This window comes from Barbus barbus (genome assembly GCF_936440315.1).
Source record: "Barbus barbus genome assembly, chromosome: 16".
Taxonomy (NCBI): Eukaryota; Metazoa; Chordata; class Actinopteri; order Cypriniformes; family Cyprinidae; genus Barbus; species Barbus barbus.
The window spans coordinates 6166683-6187545 of NC_136744.1; the positions used below are offsets into that span (position 1 = coordinate 6166683).

The following is a 20863-nucleotide window of genomic DNA, read 5'->3' on the forward strand; positions in this document are numbered from 1 at the left end:
AGTGTCTGAATAATTTTTGTTCCCAAATTTTACTGGTAGTCCACCACTGTATGAAGAATTTTTGGGAATAACATGTCTTTATTTTGCTATCCTCACTATAGCGTCCTGCACCCACTAGTAAAAAAAGATCAAAAATTATATTTGATGTCTGAATTATTTTCGGTTTGACTGTGGATTAATTCTTGTTAAACTACAAAGTAATTCAGTCAAGAGCAGTGAGTGATTTTCTTTCTTTCATTCTCTTGGATTAACATTAAGGACACCGACAGCAGCTAGTAAATTAGGCGCGGTCACTTTAAGAGAAAATGCATCCAATATAGTGATGCACATCCGATTTCTTTCTCAACTGTTTACTTTCACTTAAGACATAACTGACACTTTTTTCGAGGATACGGAGATTTTGACATAATTTTGTATGTATTTGTCGGTGCAAGAGCAAGAAGAGGCAAATTCGGTGTTGATGCGCCCTATGTGCATCGCCAGGGGCCCCCCTCAGCCGTGGGCCCCTATAATCCTCACCACCTTTCGCATGCCTAACAACTCGAGCACCTTATTGCTTACATATAATGCCATATAGTTTTCCTTAAAAGTTTGCGTTTACTTGTTCGTTTATTAGCACCAAATTAAGCTATTTTGCGCAAGACTTTTAATTTGAAAAGCGATCAGAGAGTGACTCTGAAGGGTTCTCAGCGTTTCTCCGTTCACACGTCTGCTGTCGCTCGAGATGAGCTGCGATGGCTTTGGGATGTAGTGGATAAATGCGTCGTTTGCCTTGTGTTTCACTGAACGTAGCTGTGAGAACCACAACAGCCGCAGGATGAATGAGTCCGAGGGACTGCGGTTCAGGAGGTTGAACAGACCTCAAATAATTACAGATGAAACCCATGAACCACAGTATAAAGCCACAAGGTAAGACAGCTTCTGAAAGCTGTATAAATACGGTTTTGCATGGATTGTTTTTATATATTTACGGCAATTAATATCTTATTGATTTTTTGCATAAAAGAAAAATTTATAATTTTGACTCATACAATGTATTGTTGGCTATTGCTACAAATATACCCGTGCAACTTATTTTATTGCTCCAGTCTCACATATGCACTTCATTCAATTTATATTGTGTAAAATGTGTCCTCTTCAAATAAATATACCTGCATGTTGGTTATGTGTGTGTTTCAGCACTTACAGTGGGAAGGTGTTTCGTGTGACATTACTGGCATTAGTGGCTTTCTTGTTCTTCCCACTGCTGGTGATCATTTTCCTGCTGGAGTCTCCCGTTCAGCCAGAGGCGTTCAGGTGAGCTCGTAAAGATCTACACTTTAACCATGCACTGGCTTGAAATGGAAAACGCACAAGCCACACAGTATTTCAGATATTCAGGGTTTCCTTGGTCATAAAAAAAACCTGTAAATTTAAGGTGTTAAAATGTATCAGGCATTGAAAGTCATTAAATATTTATGGGGAGTGTAAATGTTCCAGCTGCATTTTGCTCTACTGATGACTAAATGATTAATTTGTGGAGTAAAAAAGCATGTACAATAGAAAATTACTCATAAGCGTGAATGTGCATGTTATGATTTATGAGGGGTTGCATGGAGGAATACAGTTGGGACATTGTGTCATACGGCGTTCCTCAGATACCGTGAGTTATAGTCACTGGTCCTGCTCAGTGTTTAGTGCTAAATGCCTGTGACTTATTACAAAACACCAAAAATGACTTCCTGTAAAATCCCGTTGCCAAGCTGTAAATGTTGCAATTCAAAACAAGCCCTATTTATTGCTTTTATTGGAAAAACCTCTTTCTTCTAGAGACTATATGTTCGGTTAAAATTATGTTTCTTATTTTTTTCAAAAATGTTATCTTTTAATAATTGTGATTTACAACTTTTCGTTATTTACAAAAGGACCTTAGGCAGAATATTCAAGCTTCTGCTTTCCGCCTTACTAAAGTGCATGGTGATTTACACTGACTACTCCAAAAAGGCCTTAAACACCTTAAAAGTAGTCCATGTGATTTGTGCACAATATAGTGTTCCCCATGCCTTAACTATTTTAGTGTTATAAACTATTATAGTATTCATTTTATTTTGAATTAGCTTTCATTTGTATGTTTTCAGTTATAAAAATCTATTTACATTTAGTAATTTTAGTACTTCTGTAGTACTTTAGTAAAAAAGTTAAGCTAATTTTTATTTCAGTTTTTTGTTATTGATGCTGTTGAAGTTTTTTGTGTAATGTTAATATACCTTATTTCAGATTTATTTCAATTACAGAAAACAATTTTTAGACTAGAGGTAAATGAAATTAAACCTGGTATGCAGGTTTGAAAAGATGGTGTTACTCTTGTCTTAAAAAAAATAATTTAATTGACATTACAAATAATTGTCTGTTCCTCGCACAAGACAGAAGACTTTAGAAGACTTGGAATATGGCACATGAGTTGTACGGACTGCAGGTTTTTTTTTTCTTTTGTGTTTCATAGAAGACAGAAAGGAGTGATATGGTTGAGAGGAAATGAAGACACAGTTTTCATATTTGCATTTCTTTAATGCTGAAGGAAAACCTCTTTAATCATTATTTTCCATCAAATCCAATTTATTCATTTTGGTTCTGATCTGATCTGCTGCCACAATGTTCTTGACAAAATCCAATATAAATATTCATCTTAAGCCAAGTCCCTGCACACTGCTTTCACATTTCTCTTTTAGTTCTGACAATAGTTAATAATTGATGCCTCTGCAGTTGATCTGTAGGGCATTTAATCTCCTGCAGTCTTCTCCCGTAAGAGCGCAAAGATCTCCTCAACTGCTGAACATGAGACTTGATTAATGTCTTTCTTTGTTTTTTCCCCTCTTGTGTTTAATAATTAGTCTCAGTGAACCACCTCTGATGACTGGCTGTTACGAGCCCAACCTGAAACTCAGACAGGCAGAGCGGCTGTTTGAGGAGCGGCTTATCGGCCCAGAATCTCTTGCTAACATTGGAGGTCAGTATTTACAATGCAATGCAGTCAAAGCGTGACCTTTCACCCAGTTTGTCTCAGCTGTTTGGCAGACTGCGGCTGTACAGGCCAAACTGGATGAAAGTTGAGTTGACTGAGACTGTGTGATTTATTAGGTATTTTTGTATTGCGTGCTTGCACACTTGGACAATATTTAAGGAATTATGAAGATCTTAAGATATAAAAATCTTAAAAACACAAGAATGGTTCATTTAGAAAATGTAATAACTAAATATAAATAATTAAAATATTTATATATGGTATGCATTAATGATGTTTTTGAATCATTCTTGCTTTGCAGATGTTTTGTACACTGGGACGGCTGATGGAAAGATCGTCAGAATTGAGGGAGAGAACATTCATGTATTAGCAACACTTGGCAAGCCACCATGTGGTAAGAAAACCAGATATACTGGATTATTTCCTCAAACGCTTTGTAATGTGGGATTGCAACATGAGTGACCTTGGTGCTGAAATGCTCGGGTCCATGGTTTTGTTGCACAAGCCATGAATCTTTGTCACTTTTAGGAAACTGTAACATTAATGTTTGTAAAAGAAAACTGTTGTTGGAACTCTTTTATTTTATTTTTATATATTACTTTGTTGGTGGTCATTTTTACCATTTCCAGATACTTGTTTTATATGTATTTATATATGAATAAAAGTGATATATTAAAATTATAATAAAAATATTTTTATTATAAAAATCTATATTTTATTTATTAGTCATTGCTTATTTAAATTTGTATTTATTTATATATTTTGTATATATTATTATAATATTTATTCACGTTTTGTCTAATATTTTCCACTCACATACAAGGTGACTGACAAATACTCACATACACACACATATTCATACAGTGGTGTGAAAAAGTGATTCTGATTTTTTATTTTTTTGCATGTTTGTCACACTTTAATGTTTCAGATCAAACAAATTTAAATATTAATCAAAGATAACACAAGTAAACACAACATGCAGTTTTTGAATGAAGTTTTTTATTATGAAGGGAAAACAAAATCCAAACCCACATGGCCCTGTGTGAAAAAGTGCTTGCCCCCTAAACCTAATAACTGGTTGGGCCACCCTTAGCAGCAACAACTGCAATCAAGCGTTTGCGATAACTTGTAATGAGTCTGTTACAGCGCTGTGGAGGGATTGTGGCCCACTCTTCTTGGCAGAATTGTTGTAATTCAGCCACATTGGAGGGTTTTCGAGCACGAACCGCCTTTTTAAGGTCATGCCACAGCATCTCAATAGGATTCAGGTCAGGACTTTGACTAGGCCACTCCAAAGTCTTCATTTAGTTTTTCTTCAGCCATTCAGAGGTGGATTTGCTGGTGTGTTTTGGATCATTGTCCTGCTGCAGAACCCAAGTTTGCTTCAGCTTGAGGTCACGAACAGAGGGCCGGACATTATCCTTCAGGATTTTTTGGTAGACAGCTGAATTCATGGTTTCATTTATCACAGTCTTCCAGGCCCTGAAGCAGCAAAACAGCCCCAGACCATCACACTACCACCAACATATTTTACTGCTGGTATGATGTTCTTTTTCTGAAATGCTGTGTTACTTTTACGCCAGATGTAATGGGACACACACCTTCCAAAAAGTTCAACTTTTGTCTCGTCAGTCCACAGAGTATTTTCCCAAAAGTCTTGGGGATCATCAAGATGTTTTCTGGCAAAACTGAGACGAGCCTTTATGTTCTTTTTGCTCAGCAGCGGTTTTCGTCTTGGAACTCTGCCATGCAGGCCATTTTTGCCCAGTCTCTTTCTTACTTTTTCACACAGGGCCATGTGGGTTTGGATTTTGTTTTCACGTCATAAAAAAAACTCCTTCATTTAAAAACTGCATGTTTTGTTTACTTGTGTTATCTTTGATTAATATTTAAATTTGTTTGATGATCTGAAACATTAAAGTGTGACAAACATGCAAAAAAAAAAAAATCATATATATATACATACAGTGGGTACGGAAAGTATTCAGACCCCCTTAAATTTTTCACTCTTTGTTATATTGCAGCCATTTTCTAAAATCATTTAAGTTCATTTTTATTTCCTCATTAATGTACACACAGCACCCCATATTGACAGAAAAACACAGGACCATGTGATGTTTGTTTTTCTTTTTTAATAAATCTCCAAAAATGTCAACAATTCTAAGTATTCAGACCCTTTGCTCAGTATTTAGTAGAAGCACCCTTTTGATTTAATACAGCCATGAGTCTTTTTGGGAAAGATGCAACAAGTTTTTCACACCTGGATTTGGGGATCCTCTGCCATTCCTCCTTGCAGATCCTCTCCAGTTCTGTCAGGTTGGATGGTAAACGTTGGTGGACAGCCATTTTTAGGTCTCTCCGGAGATGCTCAATTGGGTTTAAGTCAGGGCTCTGGCTGGGCCATTCAAGAACAGTCACGGAGTTGTTGTGAAGCCACTCCTTCGTTATTTTAGCTGTGTGCTTAGGGTCATTGTCTTGTTGGAAGGTAAACCTTCGGCCCAGTCTGAGGTCCTGAGCACTCTGGAGAAGGTTTTCGTCCAGGATATCCCTGTACTTGGCCGCATTCATCTTTCCCTCGATTGCAACCAGTCGTCCTGTCCCTGCAGCTGAAAAACATCCCCACAGCATGATGCTGCCACCACCTTGCTTCACTGTTGGGACTGTATTGGACAGGTGATGAGCAGTGCCTGGTTTTCTCCACACATACCGCTTAGAATTAAGGCCAGAAAGTTCTATCTTGGTCTCGTCAGACCAGAGAATCTTATTTCTCACCATCTTGTGGTCCTTCAGGTGTTTTTTTGTGTCTTGCACTGAGGAGAGGCTTCCGTCGGGCCACTCTGCCATAAAGCCCCGACTGGTGGAGGGCTGCAGTGATGGTTGACTTTCTACAACTTTCTCCCGTCTCCCGACTGCATCTCTGCAGGTCAGCCACAGTGATCTTTGGGTTCTTCTTTACCTCTCTCACCAAGGCTCTTCTCCCCCGATAGCTCAGTTTGGCCGGACGGCCAGCTCTAAGAAGGGTTCTGGTCGTCCCAAACGTCATCCATTTAAGGATTACAGAGGCCACTGTGCTCTTGGGAACCTTAAGTGCAGCAGAATTTTTTTTGTAACCTTGGCCAGATCTGTGCCTTGCCACAATTCTGTCTCTGAGCTCTTCAGGCAGTTCCTTTGACCTCATGATTCTCATTTGCTCTGACATGCACTGTGAGCTGTCAGGTCTTATATAGACAGGTGTGTGGCTTTCCTAATCAAGTCCAGTCAGTATAATCAAACACAGCTGGACTCAAATGAAGGTGTAGAACCATCTCAAGGATGATCCGAAGAAATGGACAGCACCTGAGTTAAATATATGAGTGTCACAGCAAAGGGTCTGAATACTTAGGACCATGTGATAGTTCAGTTTTTCTTTTTTAATAAATCTTCAAAAATATCTTCGAATACAATTCTGTGATTTTCTGTCAATATGGGGTGCTGTGTGTACATTAATGAGGGAAAAAAATGAACTTAAATGATTTTAGCAAATGGCTGCAATATAACAAAGAGTGAAAAATTTAAGGGGGTCTGAATACTTTCCGTACCCACTGTGTGTGTGTGTATGTGTGTGTGTGTGTGTGTATATATATAATATATGTTTTGTTTCTGTTAATTAATTTATTTTATTTCACTGGTGAAGTATGCATGTAAAGCATTAATGTAATGTAACACATTAAAGCACTGCATAGTCATGTTTTATGAAAGTACAGTTTTATGACCGTAGGACAGGCATTTGATACAGTGGATATGTTCCTTTAGCATGGCTGTGCTGAAAACTGCTGACACAGTGAAAACAAACATAAAATGTGCTTAGAATTTTAATTGTTGACTAGCTCAAGCATTTTGTTTTGTCAGACACAGTTATTTAACAACAGTAGATTTATGTAATAATTGCCTTATGTTGATTTGTTGTAATTAATTCAAATAATTCCAATATCAAATGCTATTATCATTAGTGTTGGATGTCCATTAAGTGTCTTGTTTCCTGATTTCAAAGGCTCTCGAGAGTATGAACACACTTGTGGACGTCCTCTGGGAATCCGTATGGGGCCCAACGGCACCTTGTTTGTAGCTGATGCCTATTTGGGACTGTTTGAGGTCAATCCTGTCACAGGTAAGGAAAGGGAATCCACATATTCTGCTTTAAAAAGTCTCTACTCATTTAAAGGAATATCTCATTCAAAAATACAAATTCTGTCATTATTCATTCACCTGCATGTTTTTTCAAAACCTGTATGTGTTTTTTCTTTTTTTCTCAATGGAACACAATTGGAGCAATCGAGGCATCTTCACACCAGTCATCCAAGAATAGTTCATAGTGTGCACATTTGTCTTTCTCCAACAAAAAAACAGTGCTCTGTCTCTTTTTGGTTGTTAGGAGAGGTGCAATCTCTGCTGAGCACAGGGAAGATGGTTGGTGGTCGCCGTCTGGGCTTTGTCAATGATCTGGATGTAACTCAGGATGGGAAAAAGCTGTACTTCACTGACTCCAGCAGCAGATGGCAGCGCAGAGACTTCATGCACCTGATCATGGAAGCCACGGCAGATGGACGGTAACTGGGACATGACAAATGCACTGGCACATCTGATTTTTTACGGGTTTTTGCACTTTACAGCTTTATTATTTGGAACACTGTGCATTGTATGAATCACTGATTGTTTTCATGGGGAATGATGTTTTTGTACAGTGACTGATGTTCATTTGGTTGTTTCAGTGTTCTTGAGTATGATCTAGAGACTAAGGAAGTGACTGTGATGATGGAGAACCTGAGGTTTCCAAACGGCATCCAGCTCTTCCCTGATGAGGAGTCTGTTCTGGTGGCTGAAACCACAATGGCCAGAATAAGGAGGTGATGTTCACTGAACTGTTTACATTCGGTTACTTTGGGCATTGATTGTTCAGAGAATTGTATATTGTTTCTTTTTTATAATTTTACCTAGGATGTTATTATGCCAGAACTATTAATTTGGCCCAAAATACAGTAAAACAGAAATAGTGTGAAATATTATTACAATTTAAAAGAAACGTTTTCTATTTAAGAAATTTCAAGAACCAGATTTTATTATCAATGTTGAAAACAATTGAAGCATCCAGTTCATCAATTGAAAACTGCGTTATAATTTTTGAGAACTGTGATACATTTTTTTATTGTTCTTTGAGTTAAAAAAAAAATTTGAGATAGAGTTTTAAAAAATAGATTTTATTTCTAACATTATAAACGTCTATAATGTCACTTTTGATGAATTTTTATGTATCCTTGTAGAATTGAAAAAATTGTGGAATAAATGAATTAATTTCTTTTTCTTTTTGTTTTTTAATAAATCTTACTCCAAACTTTTGAATGGTAGTTTATCACTGTTTCCACAAAAATATTAATAAGCAGTACAACAGTTTTAAACATTGATAATAATAATAATAAATATTTCTTGAGCAGCAAATCAGTATATTAGAATGATTTCTGAAGGATCACGTGACACTGAAGACTGGAGGAATGATGCTGAAAATTCAGCTTTCCATCACAGGAATAAATTACATTTTACAATTTATTCAAATAGAAAACAGTTATTTTAAATTGTAATAATACTTCTCAACATTACTGATTTTACTGTATTTTAAATAAAAAAAATACAGCCTTGGGGAACATAAGAGACCACCCCCCAAATACAAATCTGACTTATAAATAGCTGTTCTATGCATCAGTAAACTCTGATCATCCAATGGCATTTGAAACATTCTGTTCGTGCTTTTGGGCTGATTTGTTATCAGTTCTCCCGTCACCTCTTTATCGCCTCTCACAGCTGAATTCTTGAATTACGTAGTGCTTATTCACTGCTCTTGATGCTCGAGGCACAGGCCGTTCTCCTTACCTGGATAAATAATGAGTGCATGCAGTTGCCAAGGCAACAGGCTCCATCATTAAGCTTCCTGTGTGGAGAGATGCATAGCATGTTTTTCTTACTAAAGCGAGTGTGGTCTCCGTGCCGCAGAAGCTTTAATATTAATGTAATGTAATCCCGTGCTCATCTGGGATGGTCTGGTTAAATCAGGAGTTTTATGTTAACTCTGGCCCTTCTCATAGATTAACTGAGGGTTGCTGATGAATTGTAACCAAAATTGTTACGTTGCAAATAACTCCAATGTTGATAGTCTCAAAAAAACAAACACAGACTGATTTATGGGTTTAGCTGATATATCAGTTTGTCACTGCTGCCTGTTGAATATTTGCTTTCTGTTCACAGAGTTCATGTGTCTGGTCTCAATAAAGGAGGTATGGATACATTTATTGACAACCTCCCGGGATTTCCTGACAACATTCGGCGCAGTTCTTCGGGTGGATACTGGGTTGCCATGTCCGCTGTGCGACCCAACCCTGGCTTCTCCATGCTTGACTTCCTGTCTCAAAGACCCTGGTTAAAGAAGCTCATATTCAAGGTATAGTTATTAATGATTATTATTTGATTTATTTTTCTGATTTTTAAAAGCATTATGTAATAACTTTTCAAATGACAAATTATATTTAAATCTATATTTTAATATTTAAATCTATAAAATATTTTTAGATTTTTTATTGAAATATTTGGTTACACGTTATTAACAAAAAAATTGCGCTATTAACAAACCATTAACTATGCCTTTTGCCTTAAACTCCTAATTTTCTGCTTATTAATAATTAGTAAGGTAGTTGTTAAATTTAGGTATTGGGTATGATTAGGGATGTAGAATATTGTCATGCAGAATATGTGCTTTATAAGTACTAATAAACAGCCAATATGTTAATTATAGGCATACTAATAAACAACTAGTTAATAGTGAGAATTGGTCCCTATACTAAAGTGTTACCAAATATTTTACAATTTGTTTTTAAAATGTAACAGTAAAATAACAAATAAATCACCTTAAATAGACATTTACACAGTAGATGTTTATTTAAATAGTTTAAAATTGGATTAAATGTTACAGCAAAATACAAAAATCACTTTTCAAATTGACAAAAATGGATATTTATTTAATGCCAAGTTCACACTGCCCGATTTTTCACTCGCCGACAGGTTTTTCGAAATTGCCGACAAATGCCCGAAATCGGAGGCAAATCGGTGCTCGTTCACGCGAGTAACAATCACGCAGTGTGAATTATCAAAGACGCCCGTGAAATATTTGGCATGCTAAATATCTGGACCTGTCGGCAATTCACAATCCTGCTGTGTGAAATGAGTCCTGAGTGAAAAATACATCGGCGATGACCTACAGCCAATGAGAGAGCATGATACAGGGCAGCGGGAAGTTCAGGGAGGACTTTTTTTTTCTTTTTTTATTAAGCAGTTACTTAAATGTAATATCAGTACATTTTTGCATTAGAATACAGAACAGGTACAAGATGATATATAGGCTATATATATGCCTAATATAATATACAGTGCCCTCCAAAAGTATTGGAACAGTAAGGCCAGTTCCTTTATTTTTGCTGTAGACTGAAAACATTTGGGTTTGACATCAAAAGATGAATATGATTGATTAATATTTAAGATGAGAGATTAATATTTCAGCTTTTATTTACAGGTATTTTCATCTGGATCTGATACACAACTTAGAAGATAGCACCTTTTGTTTGAAACCACCCGTTTTTCATGTTACCAAAAGTATTGTAACATGTGACTGACAGGTGTGTTTTGTTGCCCTGGTGTGTCCTATTAATTGATTCAAACAATAAATAGCACTGAATGTCTGCGCTCAGTTTCAGATCCATGCAGACTGCATTTATAGTTAGTTAGACGTGTAACCGACATGAGAACCAGAGAGGTGTCTATGGGTGAAAGACGAGCAATTGTGAAGCTGAGAGAAGATGAAAAATCAATCAAACCATTGCACAAACACTGGCAATAGCAAGTACAACAGTTTGGAATCTCCTGAGGAAGAAAGAAACCACTGGTGTACTAAGTAACACCTCAAACGGGTAGATCAAGGAAAACATCTGCAGTCGACGACAGAAACATTGTGACAGCTGTAAAGAAAGACCCTAAAACAACTGTTAGTGACATCAGCAACAACCTCCAGAGGGCAGGAGTGAAGGCATCACAATCTACTGTTCGCAGAAGACTTCATGAACAAAAGAAGCTACACCAGAAGATGCAAACCACTCATTAGCAAGAAGAATAGTTCTGGGACAAGGTTTTATGGACTGATTTTATGGACCAAAGTGATGGAAAGGCTAAAGTTTGGAGAAAGAAAGGATCTGCTCATGATCCCAAACATACAAGCTCATCTGAAACACAGTGTACACAGGTGTACATAATAGTACACATTACACAAGTAATGTGATGGCTTGGGCTTTCATCGCTTCTTCTGGGACAGGCTCATTAATCTTCATTAATGATGTAACACATGATGGCAGCAGCAAAATTAACTCAGAAGTCTACAGAAATATTTTGTCTAACAATTTACAGAAAGATGCAACCAAACTGATTGGGAGATCCTTCATCATGCAGCAAGATAATGACCCAAAACATAGTGCCAAAACAACAAAGGAGTTCATCAGGGGCAAGAAGTGGAAGGTTTTAGACTGGCCAAGTCAATCTCCACACTTAAACCCTGTAGAGTATGCATTTTACCTGCTAAAGAAGAGACTGAAGGGAGTAACCCCCCAAAACTGAAAGAGGCTGCGGTGAAAGCATCACAAAAGAAGAATGCAAAAGTTTGGTGATGTCAATGGGTCACAGGCTTGATGCAGTTATTGAAAGCAAAGGATTTGCAACTAAATATGAAGTCTTTTTCACTTTAATCTGTTAATTCTATCTGTTCCAATACTTTTGGTAACATGAAAAATGGGTGGGTTCAAACAAAAGGTGCTATCTTCTAAGTAGTGTATCAGATCCAGATGAAAATACCTGTAAATAAAAGCTGAAATATTAATCTCTCATCTCATATTCATCTTTTGATGTGAAACCCAAATGTTTTCAGTCTACAGCAAAAATAAAGGAATTGGCCTTACTGTTCCAATACTTTTGGAGGGCACTCTATATATACACATACAAACATATATATATATATATATATATATATATATATATATATATATATATATATATATATATATATATATATATATATATATATATATATATATATATATATATATAAAAATAATAATAATTAAACATAAAAGGGGGTTAGGGTTTTTCCTGTAAATAATATTCTTCAAAAGATTTATTGCATTTTTATTTTTCATCACTTTGAGGGCTTTTGTAGGCTAGAAATAAACTCATAAAATGCGCAAAATGTTTGTTTCACTTTCATTTTCCCAGCAGAATGTTGTTAATAAGGAAGTCATTTTTGTTAATTATTGTGGGTTCGTGGAGGACTTATAGACCATAATATCAGCGTGATCTTGCGTTATTTCCTTATCACTTCTCGTGTGCGTTTGGTTGTAGTTTGTGGATCAGACAGAGTTGTCTGTGATTCTTCCTACTGTAAAGTCATGCAGTGTGTAACCTCTTGTCGCCGATCCATCATGCAATGTGAACACAGCAGCGACTGAATGCTACCCCAGATAGTCGTGCAGTGTCAAAACAACGGTGATGCAGTGACTTTGAGAATCATGCAGGAAACTCGGCATAGATTGAGTTAAATGTAACAGAAAAATAAATCACATTTCAAATAGACATTGCTGTTTATTTAAATTGTTTAAAAATGTAGGTAAATGTTTAGAACAGTAGATTAATTAATTACAGTAAAATAATACATGCATTTTTAAATAGACAGCTGAATTGAAATTTACAGCCATTTATTTAAATAGTTTAACAGCGTAGTTAAATGTAACGGTAAAATAGTAAATAAATCACTTCAAATGGACAAATAAATAGACATGAATAGCTGTTTGTTTCAGCTATGTTGCTATGTATCAGCAAAATGTATCACTTTCCAAATAGACAAATAAATAGACATTTGTACATTCAATGTTTTTCAGTTGTTTAAATTGAGTTAAATATAACACCAAAATAAACCGTTGAATATAATACTAAAATAAATCACATTTCAAAAATACAAATAGACATTTAAACAGTCATTGTTTATTTAAATGGTTTAAAATCTAGTTAAACGTAACAGTAAAATAACATAGACATAACTTTTCATATTGACATTCATGCAGTAGATGTTTTAGTTGTTTGGGTTAAATGTAACAGTAAAATAAATCACATTTCAAAAAGACAAATAGACAGACATTTATAGTCAATGTTTATTTAAATGGTCTAAAATGTAGTTAAGTCTAACCGTAACAAATAAATCACTTTTTGACAGACATTTAATAAATAGTTCATAAATGATCTCTCACAAGTTTTGTCATTTTGTTGCACTCCATCCAGCTGTTTTTACACATTTCTATGCATATATATTTCTAAAATGTTTTCAGCTCTTCAGTCAGGATACTCTGTTGAAGTTCGTGCCGCGCTACAGTCTGGTGGTGGAGCTGCAGGATGGTGGGACGTGCGTGCGCAGCTTCCACGACCCACACGGCATGGTGGCGGCCTACATCAGCGAGGTGCACGAGTACAACGGCCACCTGTACCTGGGCTCCTTCCGCTCGCCGTATCTGTGCAAGCTGGATCTGAGCAAAGTGTGAAACACGTCACGAGCCTAACAGATGCTCTACTTAAGTCATTTCACCCTGGCTTCCAAACTAACAGATTTCGAAGCAATTAACGTTGGCAAACATCAACAAGAACACTTATTAACATCTTCCATATTACAGTCAACACTGAACAAACACAGTCCCTTCATTTGATCACCATTCTCTTCATTTAGCTCTGACAGACGCCTGTCTTTTTGTTCCATTAACCCCTGTGGGCGACTTTCTTATTTTAGAGATGCAAAAGATGTGCCATTACTATTTTTGTTTCTCCCCTTTGTGACAGAGATTATGAAGTTTCTGTGCTTGTTTTATTTGTACCGAATGTCGTCTGGCTCTTAAAATAGAGCTGCCAACATTTACGCTGTGATACAAACAAGACGACTGGTAAAAACAATAATAATTTCTGTGGGTGGCTGAATAGAGATGCTGTTTGGGGGAAGTGAAAGGGTATTTTCATCTCATTATAAAATGAATCTCCTGAAATACACAACTGTAATTATCTCTGGCTTTAAAAATGTTTTGGTTTATTTTTAATTGAGTGGTTGAAAGTATTATGTTCTTAATGTGTCATCATCATTATTTGTATATGTTGCTGAAATGATATAAATGCTGCTGGCTTTATAGTATTTACCACACCTTTACCCAAGTATCTGTGTGTATTTATATGATATCTATAAGAATTATCAGCAATAATGTCATATACAGTAACAGTGGTTCTCAACTGGTGGATTGTGGCCCACTTTATGTGACAACAGCGAGGAAAAACAAACAGTGCTAAATGGAAATAATAAATTTAATTAATCTTGCGTACTTGGGAAACCCCAAAAAAAAATTTTAATTGATTAATTTACTGAAAATGTACTCACCCTCTGGACATCCGAGATGTGGATGAGTTTGTTTCTTAATCAGATTTGGAGAAATGTAGCATTACATCACTTGCTCATCAGTGGATCCTTTGCAGTGAATGGGTGCCGTCAGATTGAGAGCTGATAAAACACCACAATAATACACACGACTCCAGTCAATTAATTAATGTTTTGGGAATCGTTGCTTCTGGCTAAAGTATTCGTTGCATAGCTTTTACAAACAAAAATAGTCCAAAACAGATTTAAACAAATATGTGGGTGGATTTTAATGTGAGAGGACAACAGGAAGCGTTATTATGGATTGGCACTTTGGCTAGAAGCAATGGTTTGAAGTTAAAATGCCTTTATGATGGATTTGTTTCTTACAAACATGCAGCTTTTCACTAAATAATTAACTGGTGGTGTGGATTATTGTGATGTTTTTATCAGCTGTTTGGATGCTCATTCTGACGGCACCCATTCACTGCAGAGGATCCAGTGGTGAGCAAGTGATCTCATGCTAAATTACTACAAATCTGTTCTGAAGAAGAAACACACTCATCTACATCTTGGAATAGCCTGAGGATGAGTAAATTTTCTGTAGTTTAAACAATACAGCATAATGTTAGCAACACCAAAGTTGTGGGTTTAATGGCTATGAACTGGGCATGGAGTCAGTGTAAGTTGCACTGAATTAAAACTTCTGATAAAAGTAAGATCTTGTGTCTTGGGTGTTTGATCTCAAACTAATTTGTTGTATTTGCTCCAAATATGGCTTCTGAAACAAATCCGGTTTAGAGGCTCTGTCCCATTGGATGCTTGTACACACCTATAATGGCCATATGGAGTTATGAATCTAGGACAAGTACGTCATGCACATTTCCAATAACACATAGTAAATGAGTAGTCAAAAAAAAAATCAATAAATCTGTTCATACAAACCCGATATATGTGTGTTTGATCAATGCTGGTGTCTTTTTAGGGCCAGTTTGCTCATAAGATCTGCGGCTCAAAGGAAAAGAGGCCAGGGAGCTGAGAGATTGAAGCGATGGACCCTGATCTACTGTAGGTGCGTAAAGCTGCTTCTGAACATCAGTGAAGCTCACTGAATAATTTACACTTGGGAGTCAACACAAGCTCAGCATCTGATGAACTGAAGGTCACCGTACATGATATCCAATCACTGCGGCTAACTTTATTTTCACATTCAGTTTGGTTTTAAATTAGCATGACATTTCAGGTGAAAAACAGATTTCAGAATATATCATTTGAACAACATTTAAAGTATGTAGTTGACATTGTCTTCATCCATGGAATGGACCAGACGTCAAAGTGACAGAAGAATGTCTAGAAGAGAAAAAAATAAAACTTTATGAGTGTTGATTTAGAGCTTCAATAGACAGTTTGTTAATATAGTCTATTTGAACTCAAGAATCTTGATGTAATTTTCTTGATACATATTTTACATGGTCATGAAAAAAACCTGGAAATTTGGAAAGTGATGCAAAGCTGAATTTTCAGCATCATTACTCAGTCTTTAGTGTCACATGATCCTTCAGAAATCATTCTAATATGCTGATTTGGGGAGGGGAGGGGAGGGGAGGGGGGGTATGAAATACTAAGCTTTTAACGATCTTAACCACAAATTACTGGTAAGGAAATTAGTAAGAATTAAGCAGATGTTCCCCTAAACAAGCCATTGCTTCAGAAAAACATCAAAGACAGAATGAGGTTTATGGGAGGTTTGATTCAGAGTTGAGTGGAGAGATGAATCATGATAAAACACAAGTTGCATGGTGATGCTCCAGAGCGATGTCTTTGAAGATCTGGTGAGAAATACAATAATGAATGCATCTCTATCACAATGAATCATGGAGGAAGATGTGGGGAGCCTTTAAACTGCTCGTGCCGCTGAGCTGCTTCACTGTGAGGGGTCAATTAATGCTTTGGGGTAAAGGAGAATATTGCAGAATTGCTTGCTTCCCACAGTTGAAAAAATGTTATCTAAAGAGAAACGATCAGATGTAATTTTTCAACGAGGAAATGCTCCTGCCTGCACTGCATAGACAACCAAGAACTGCCATGAAAACAAGTGCCTCAGGCTCATGTTTTATGGTCAGAGTCCAGATTTGAACCCTATAAAGAATATTTTGCTTTTACATTAAATTCTCGCTAACTGGGAGACATTTTTCAACTACTCGTATTAAGTTGAACAACACTGACTATTCTTCTTGTAAAAAGTAGTCTGCAAGGTTAACATTTAAAGGTAAAGGCAATTGTGAACTTTAAGTTAATTGATCTACAGTATTTCTGCAATTCTTGCTATATCCCTGACCACTGATTTGTGGTTAAAATGGTCAAATTTGCAACATTAAAAGCTAAATATTTAGCCATTTGTGGCTTTTCTTCCTTTCTTTCTTTCTTTCTTTCTTTCTTTCTTTCTTTCTTTCTTTCAAAAGGTCATGCTTTCCAGAATAAAAAGCAGTAAATACTGTTTTCAACATTGATAATAATCATAAATGTTTCTTAAGCATCAAATCAGCATATTAGAATGACTGGAGTAATGATGCTGAAAATTCAGCTTTGATCACAGGAAAAGATTACATTTTGAAATATAGTCAAACAGTCACAAACACACAGTACTGTGCAAAAGTCTTAGGCCATTAGTATTTTCACCAACTAAAAAAAATGTTTTTAAGTCAGCTATTTCAATGTTCTGTTGTAGTGTGTCAGTAGGAAATATCATATTTCCAAACATTCACTTTGCCACTGAATCACTGTGTGTGTGTGTGTGTGTGTGTGTGTGTGTGTGTGTGTGTGTGTGTGTGTGTGTGTGTGTGTGTGTGCGTGTGTGCGTGTGTGTGTGTGTGTGCGTGTGTGCGTGTGTGTGTGTGTGTGTGTGTGTGTGTGTGCGCGTGTTTAATGAGGACACAAATTTGTATAATGACATGGGTATGACAGAGGTATTACAATATGAAGGTGGTTTATGAGGACACTGCCTATGTCCCCGTAATTCAAAAGGCTTAAAAAAAACATACTAAATGGTGTTTTTTTTTTAAAATCTAAAAATGCACAAAGTCTCCTGTGAGGGCTAAGTTTAGGTGTAGGGTTGGTGTAGGGCAATAGCACACACAGTTTGTTCAGTATAAAAACCATTACACCTGGAGAGTCCCCATAAACCACAAAAACCAACATGTGTGTGTGTGTGCGTCTGTGCGTGTGTGTGTGTGTGTGTGTGTGTGTGTAATCTTATGCTCCACTCAAAAATATTTAACAGACTACAAATTGCTCTTTGTGTGTGAAATCTTTGAAATCTTTATGCAATATACACAAATCAAAACACTTATTTTGGCTTTACTTTAGAACCAGAAAGCCATTTTAACTTCTCTAGCTCTATAGAAAAGCACACATACCTGCCGTAACAGACTGTCTGTCTGGAAGCGACAGTTGTTGAGGTCATCAGTGCTGCCCCTCTTCCTGCACACAGTCCGTGAGATCTCCACTTCCAGAATATAGCGGATGCCTTTGACTATCTAAAAGCAGAGAAGAGACCGGGTGACGTATGTATACAAACACACATAGTGAGACGTATGGGTGTCTTGAGTTATACCTGTCTCTTTGCGTCATCAACAGCTGATGCTTTAAACAGGAAAGCATCGTTGGATTTATTATTAAATGAGTAGGTTCCAGTCAGGACGGCCTCCTTCACCCCAGTGTCATTCTTACTGACGTTCTGTAGAGTTCCTGGGATCGGTCTGCTGACGAATGTGTGAACTGGAACTTTCTCTGAAGTCCAAGAAGAAATATGTAAACAGGTTTCCATATAGACAGCAAATGAGCATCCAACTCTGAACTACTTGATTTCAAAGACTATATCTTAGCCATTTAAGTGACCATGTAGTACATCCTTACAAGAAAATACACAAGAGTAAACATCTTTATCGGCAAAAGAAGAAAAGCTATGGAAATGTCTTACCGAGTGAGCATAAGCCTGCTAAGAAAAGCAAGACTAGAGTCTGATAAGAGACCCTCATGTCTGTTGAAGTTCTCTCAATTCTACTCAGCAACTTCCTGTTCAGCAACACTTCAACCACCAGCCGTGTGCTGCAGTCCTCCAGAGAGCAGGCACAATTCCCATTGGTCAACAGTATTGTTTCCTACATGGACTCTCAAAGGCCTTTACACAGGAACACAGGTGAGGTCAGTCGACTGCTGATTACTGCTTGAGCGCTATATGATGTTCCTCAAAGATGCTGCAAAACTTAGGATATTTTTCAGTTTTGTTAGGTCCAAATAATTACAAGTGCATGTAGATGCTGAGGGTTTGCTTCTATAAATATCCAACTTTGTAGAGACCACCGAAATCAACAAGAACAAAGAACTGAATCCTTCCTCAAACTGAACTGAAAGAGGCTGTGTGTGTTGAAATGCTTTGAAAGATGCAAGTGAACTCCTGTGGTTTCCTCCCACATCCGGTGATGAAATGCGCTGATAAGAATACATGCTTGCATGTGAGTAATGCATATGAATGATGATTTATTGGCTGAGCAGAGCAAAAGCATGTTGATATGTGTCAGATCAGATATCAGCATTTCTAAAGTCAAATTGAAACTGCATTAGCAACCCATTTTAGACAAGTTATTATTATTAGCCTAAACACCAGAAGAAAGCTAAATATTGAAATTAATAGATAAAGTAATTGATGATATAAAACAATTATGATGAAATCATGCTTTGGTAAATAATAATTATGACATCAAAGTCAAAACTGGTATATTTTAAGTAATTATGGGATAAAAACGTTGTGTGTGTGCTTATTAGGTAACATAATAAAATCTGATCCTATTACTTTTCATCTCATAATGTCAACTTGTGTCATAATTGTGACTTTATCTTATTATTTCGACTTTTTATCTAATGATTTACAGTTTTTTAAAATTTCTTGGACACTAAAAGTGGTACTTGAGGCCCACTTAGTGAAACCATTCACGCATATACCTAATTCTTAGACCAAGTCTGGAAAACTTCAAGCTGTTGCAAAACAATTTTTGCAAAACTCTAAACGGTTCTCTACGTTACACACATCATTCAAAACTAACAGCTCATTGGTTTATTTGGGAAACACTGCCATTTAAATGCCATACTCATTTAATGATGACCTACACACAGTAATCATGTGTGAAAACACTTATACATCATTTAACTTAGAAATCAAAACTCAGTGTTTTGAGAGAGAAAATTATATTTAACCCCTTGCATTTTTGTTTACAGTGTATCTATATTGTACAAAGCGCTTTAGAAATAAGTAGACATTTTGACTTGGCTTATATGCATAATCAGTATGTGTGTGTGTGTGTGTGTGTGTGTGTATGTATATATATATATATATATATATATATATATATATATATATATATATATATATAAATATACATACAGTGGGGCAAATAAGTATTTGATACACTGCCGATTTTTCAAGTTTTCCCACTTACAAAGAATGGAGAGATCTGTAATTTTGATCGTAGGTACACCTCAACTGTGAGAGACAGAATATTTAAAAATCCAGAAAATCACATTGTATGATTTTTAAATAATTAACTTCCATTTTATTGCATGAAATAAGTATTTGATCACGTACCAACCAGCAAGAATTCTGTCTCTCACAGACCTGTTAGTTTGTCTTTAAGAAGCCCTCCTATCCTCCACTCATTAGATCTCGCCTCGTGGAGTATCAATGATCCTGAGAAACGTGAGGGATCAGCCTAGAACTACACAAGAGGACCTGGTCAATGACCTGAAGAGAGCTGGGACCACAGTCTCAACGGTTACCATTAGTAACACACTACACTGTCATGGATTAAAATCCTGCAGCGCGCGCAAGGTCCCCCTGCTCAAGCCAGCACATGCAGGCCCGTCTGAAGTTTGCCAAAGACCATCTGGATGATCCAGAGGAGGCATGGGAGAAGGTCATGTGGTCAGATGAGACCAAAATATAACTTTTTGGTATAAACTCCACTCGCTGTGTTTGGAGGAAGAAGGATGAGTACAATCCCAATAACACCATCCCAACCGTGAAGCATGGGGTGGAAACATCATGCTTTGGGAACGGGAGATTCACATCATGGATGAGCAGTTCGCGTTCCTGTTCCCGTTCCACCACATCCCAAAGGTGCTCTATTGGATTGAGATCTGGTGACTGTGGAGGCCATTTGAGTAAAGTGAACTCATTGTCTTGTTCAAGAAACCAGTCTGAGATGATTCGAGCTTTGTGACATTATCCTGCTGGAAGTAGCCATCAGAAGATGGGTACACTGTAGTCATAAAGGGATGGACATGGTCAGCAACAATACTCAGGTAGG

At 36.7% G+C, this 20863-nt stretch overlaps 2 protein-coding genes across 2 annotated transcripts; one reads left to right on the forward strand and one right to left on the reverse strand.

Moving 5' to 3' along the window:
* The first annotated feature begins 679 nt into the window (after nt 1–679).
* Nucleotides 680–14300, forward strand: LOC306882637 (adipocyte plasma membrane-associated protein-like). The gene is made up of 9 exons (XM_079437428.1): nt 680–909; nt 1180–1296; nt 2871–2986; nt 3303–3395; nt 7032–7148; nt 7413–7587; nt 7750–7884; nt 9275–9467; nt 13441–14300. The coding sequence occupies exons 1-9, from the start codon at nt 818–820 to the stop codon at nt 13648–13650; spliced, it is 1248 nt and encodes a 415-aa protein (XP_079293554.1). The 5' UTR covers nt 680–817; the 3' UTR covers nt 13651–14300.
* A 966-nt stretch (nt 14301–15266) lies between these two features.
* On the reverse strand, nt 15267–18758 carry cst7 (cystatin f). The gene is given in 5 exon segments (XM_079437429.1): nt 15267–15851; nt 17918–18037; nt 18115–18290; nt 18481–18603; nt 18606–18758. Coding segments are annotated over 5 exon segments (549 nt in total). The 5' UTR covers nt 18643–18758; the 3' UTR covers nt 15267–15758.
* Nucleotides 18759–20863: the final 2105 nt, after the last annotated feature.

Coding starts and splice junctions, on each gene's coding strand:
- LOC306882637 (XM_079437428.1), top strand. CDS start 818: ATGAATGAGTCCGAGGGACTGCGGTTCAGGAGGTTGAACAGACCTCAA. Junction 1,297..2,870: donor GTTCAGCCAGAGGCGTTCAG/GTGAGCTCGTAA, acceptor TTTAATAATTAG/TCTCAGTGAACCACCTCTGA. Junction 7,149..7,412: donor TGAGGTCAATCCTGTCACAG/GTAAGGAAAGGG, acceptor TTTGGTTGTTAG/GAGAGGTGCAATCTCTGCTG.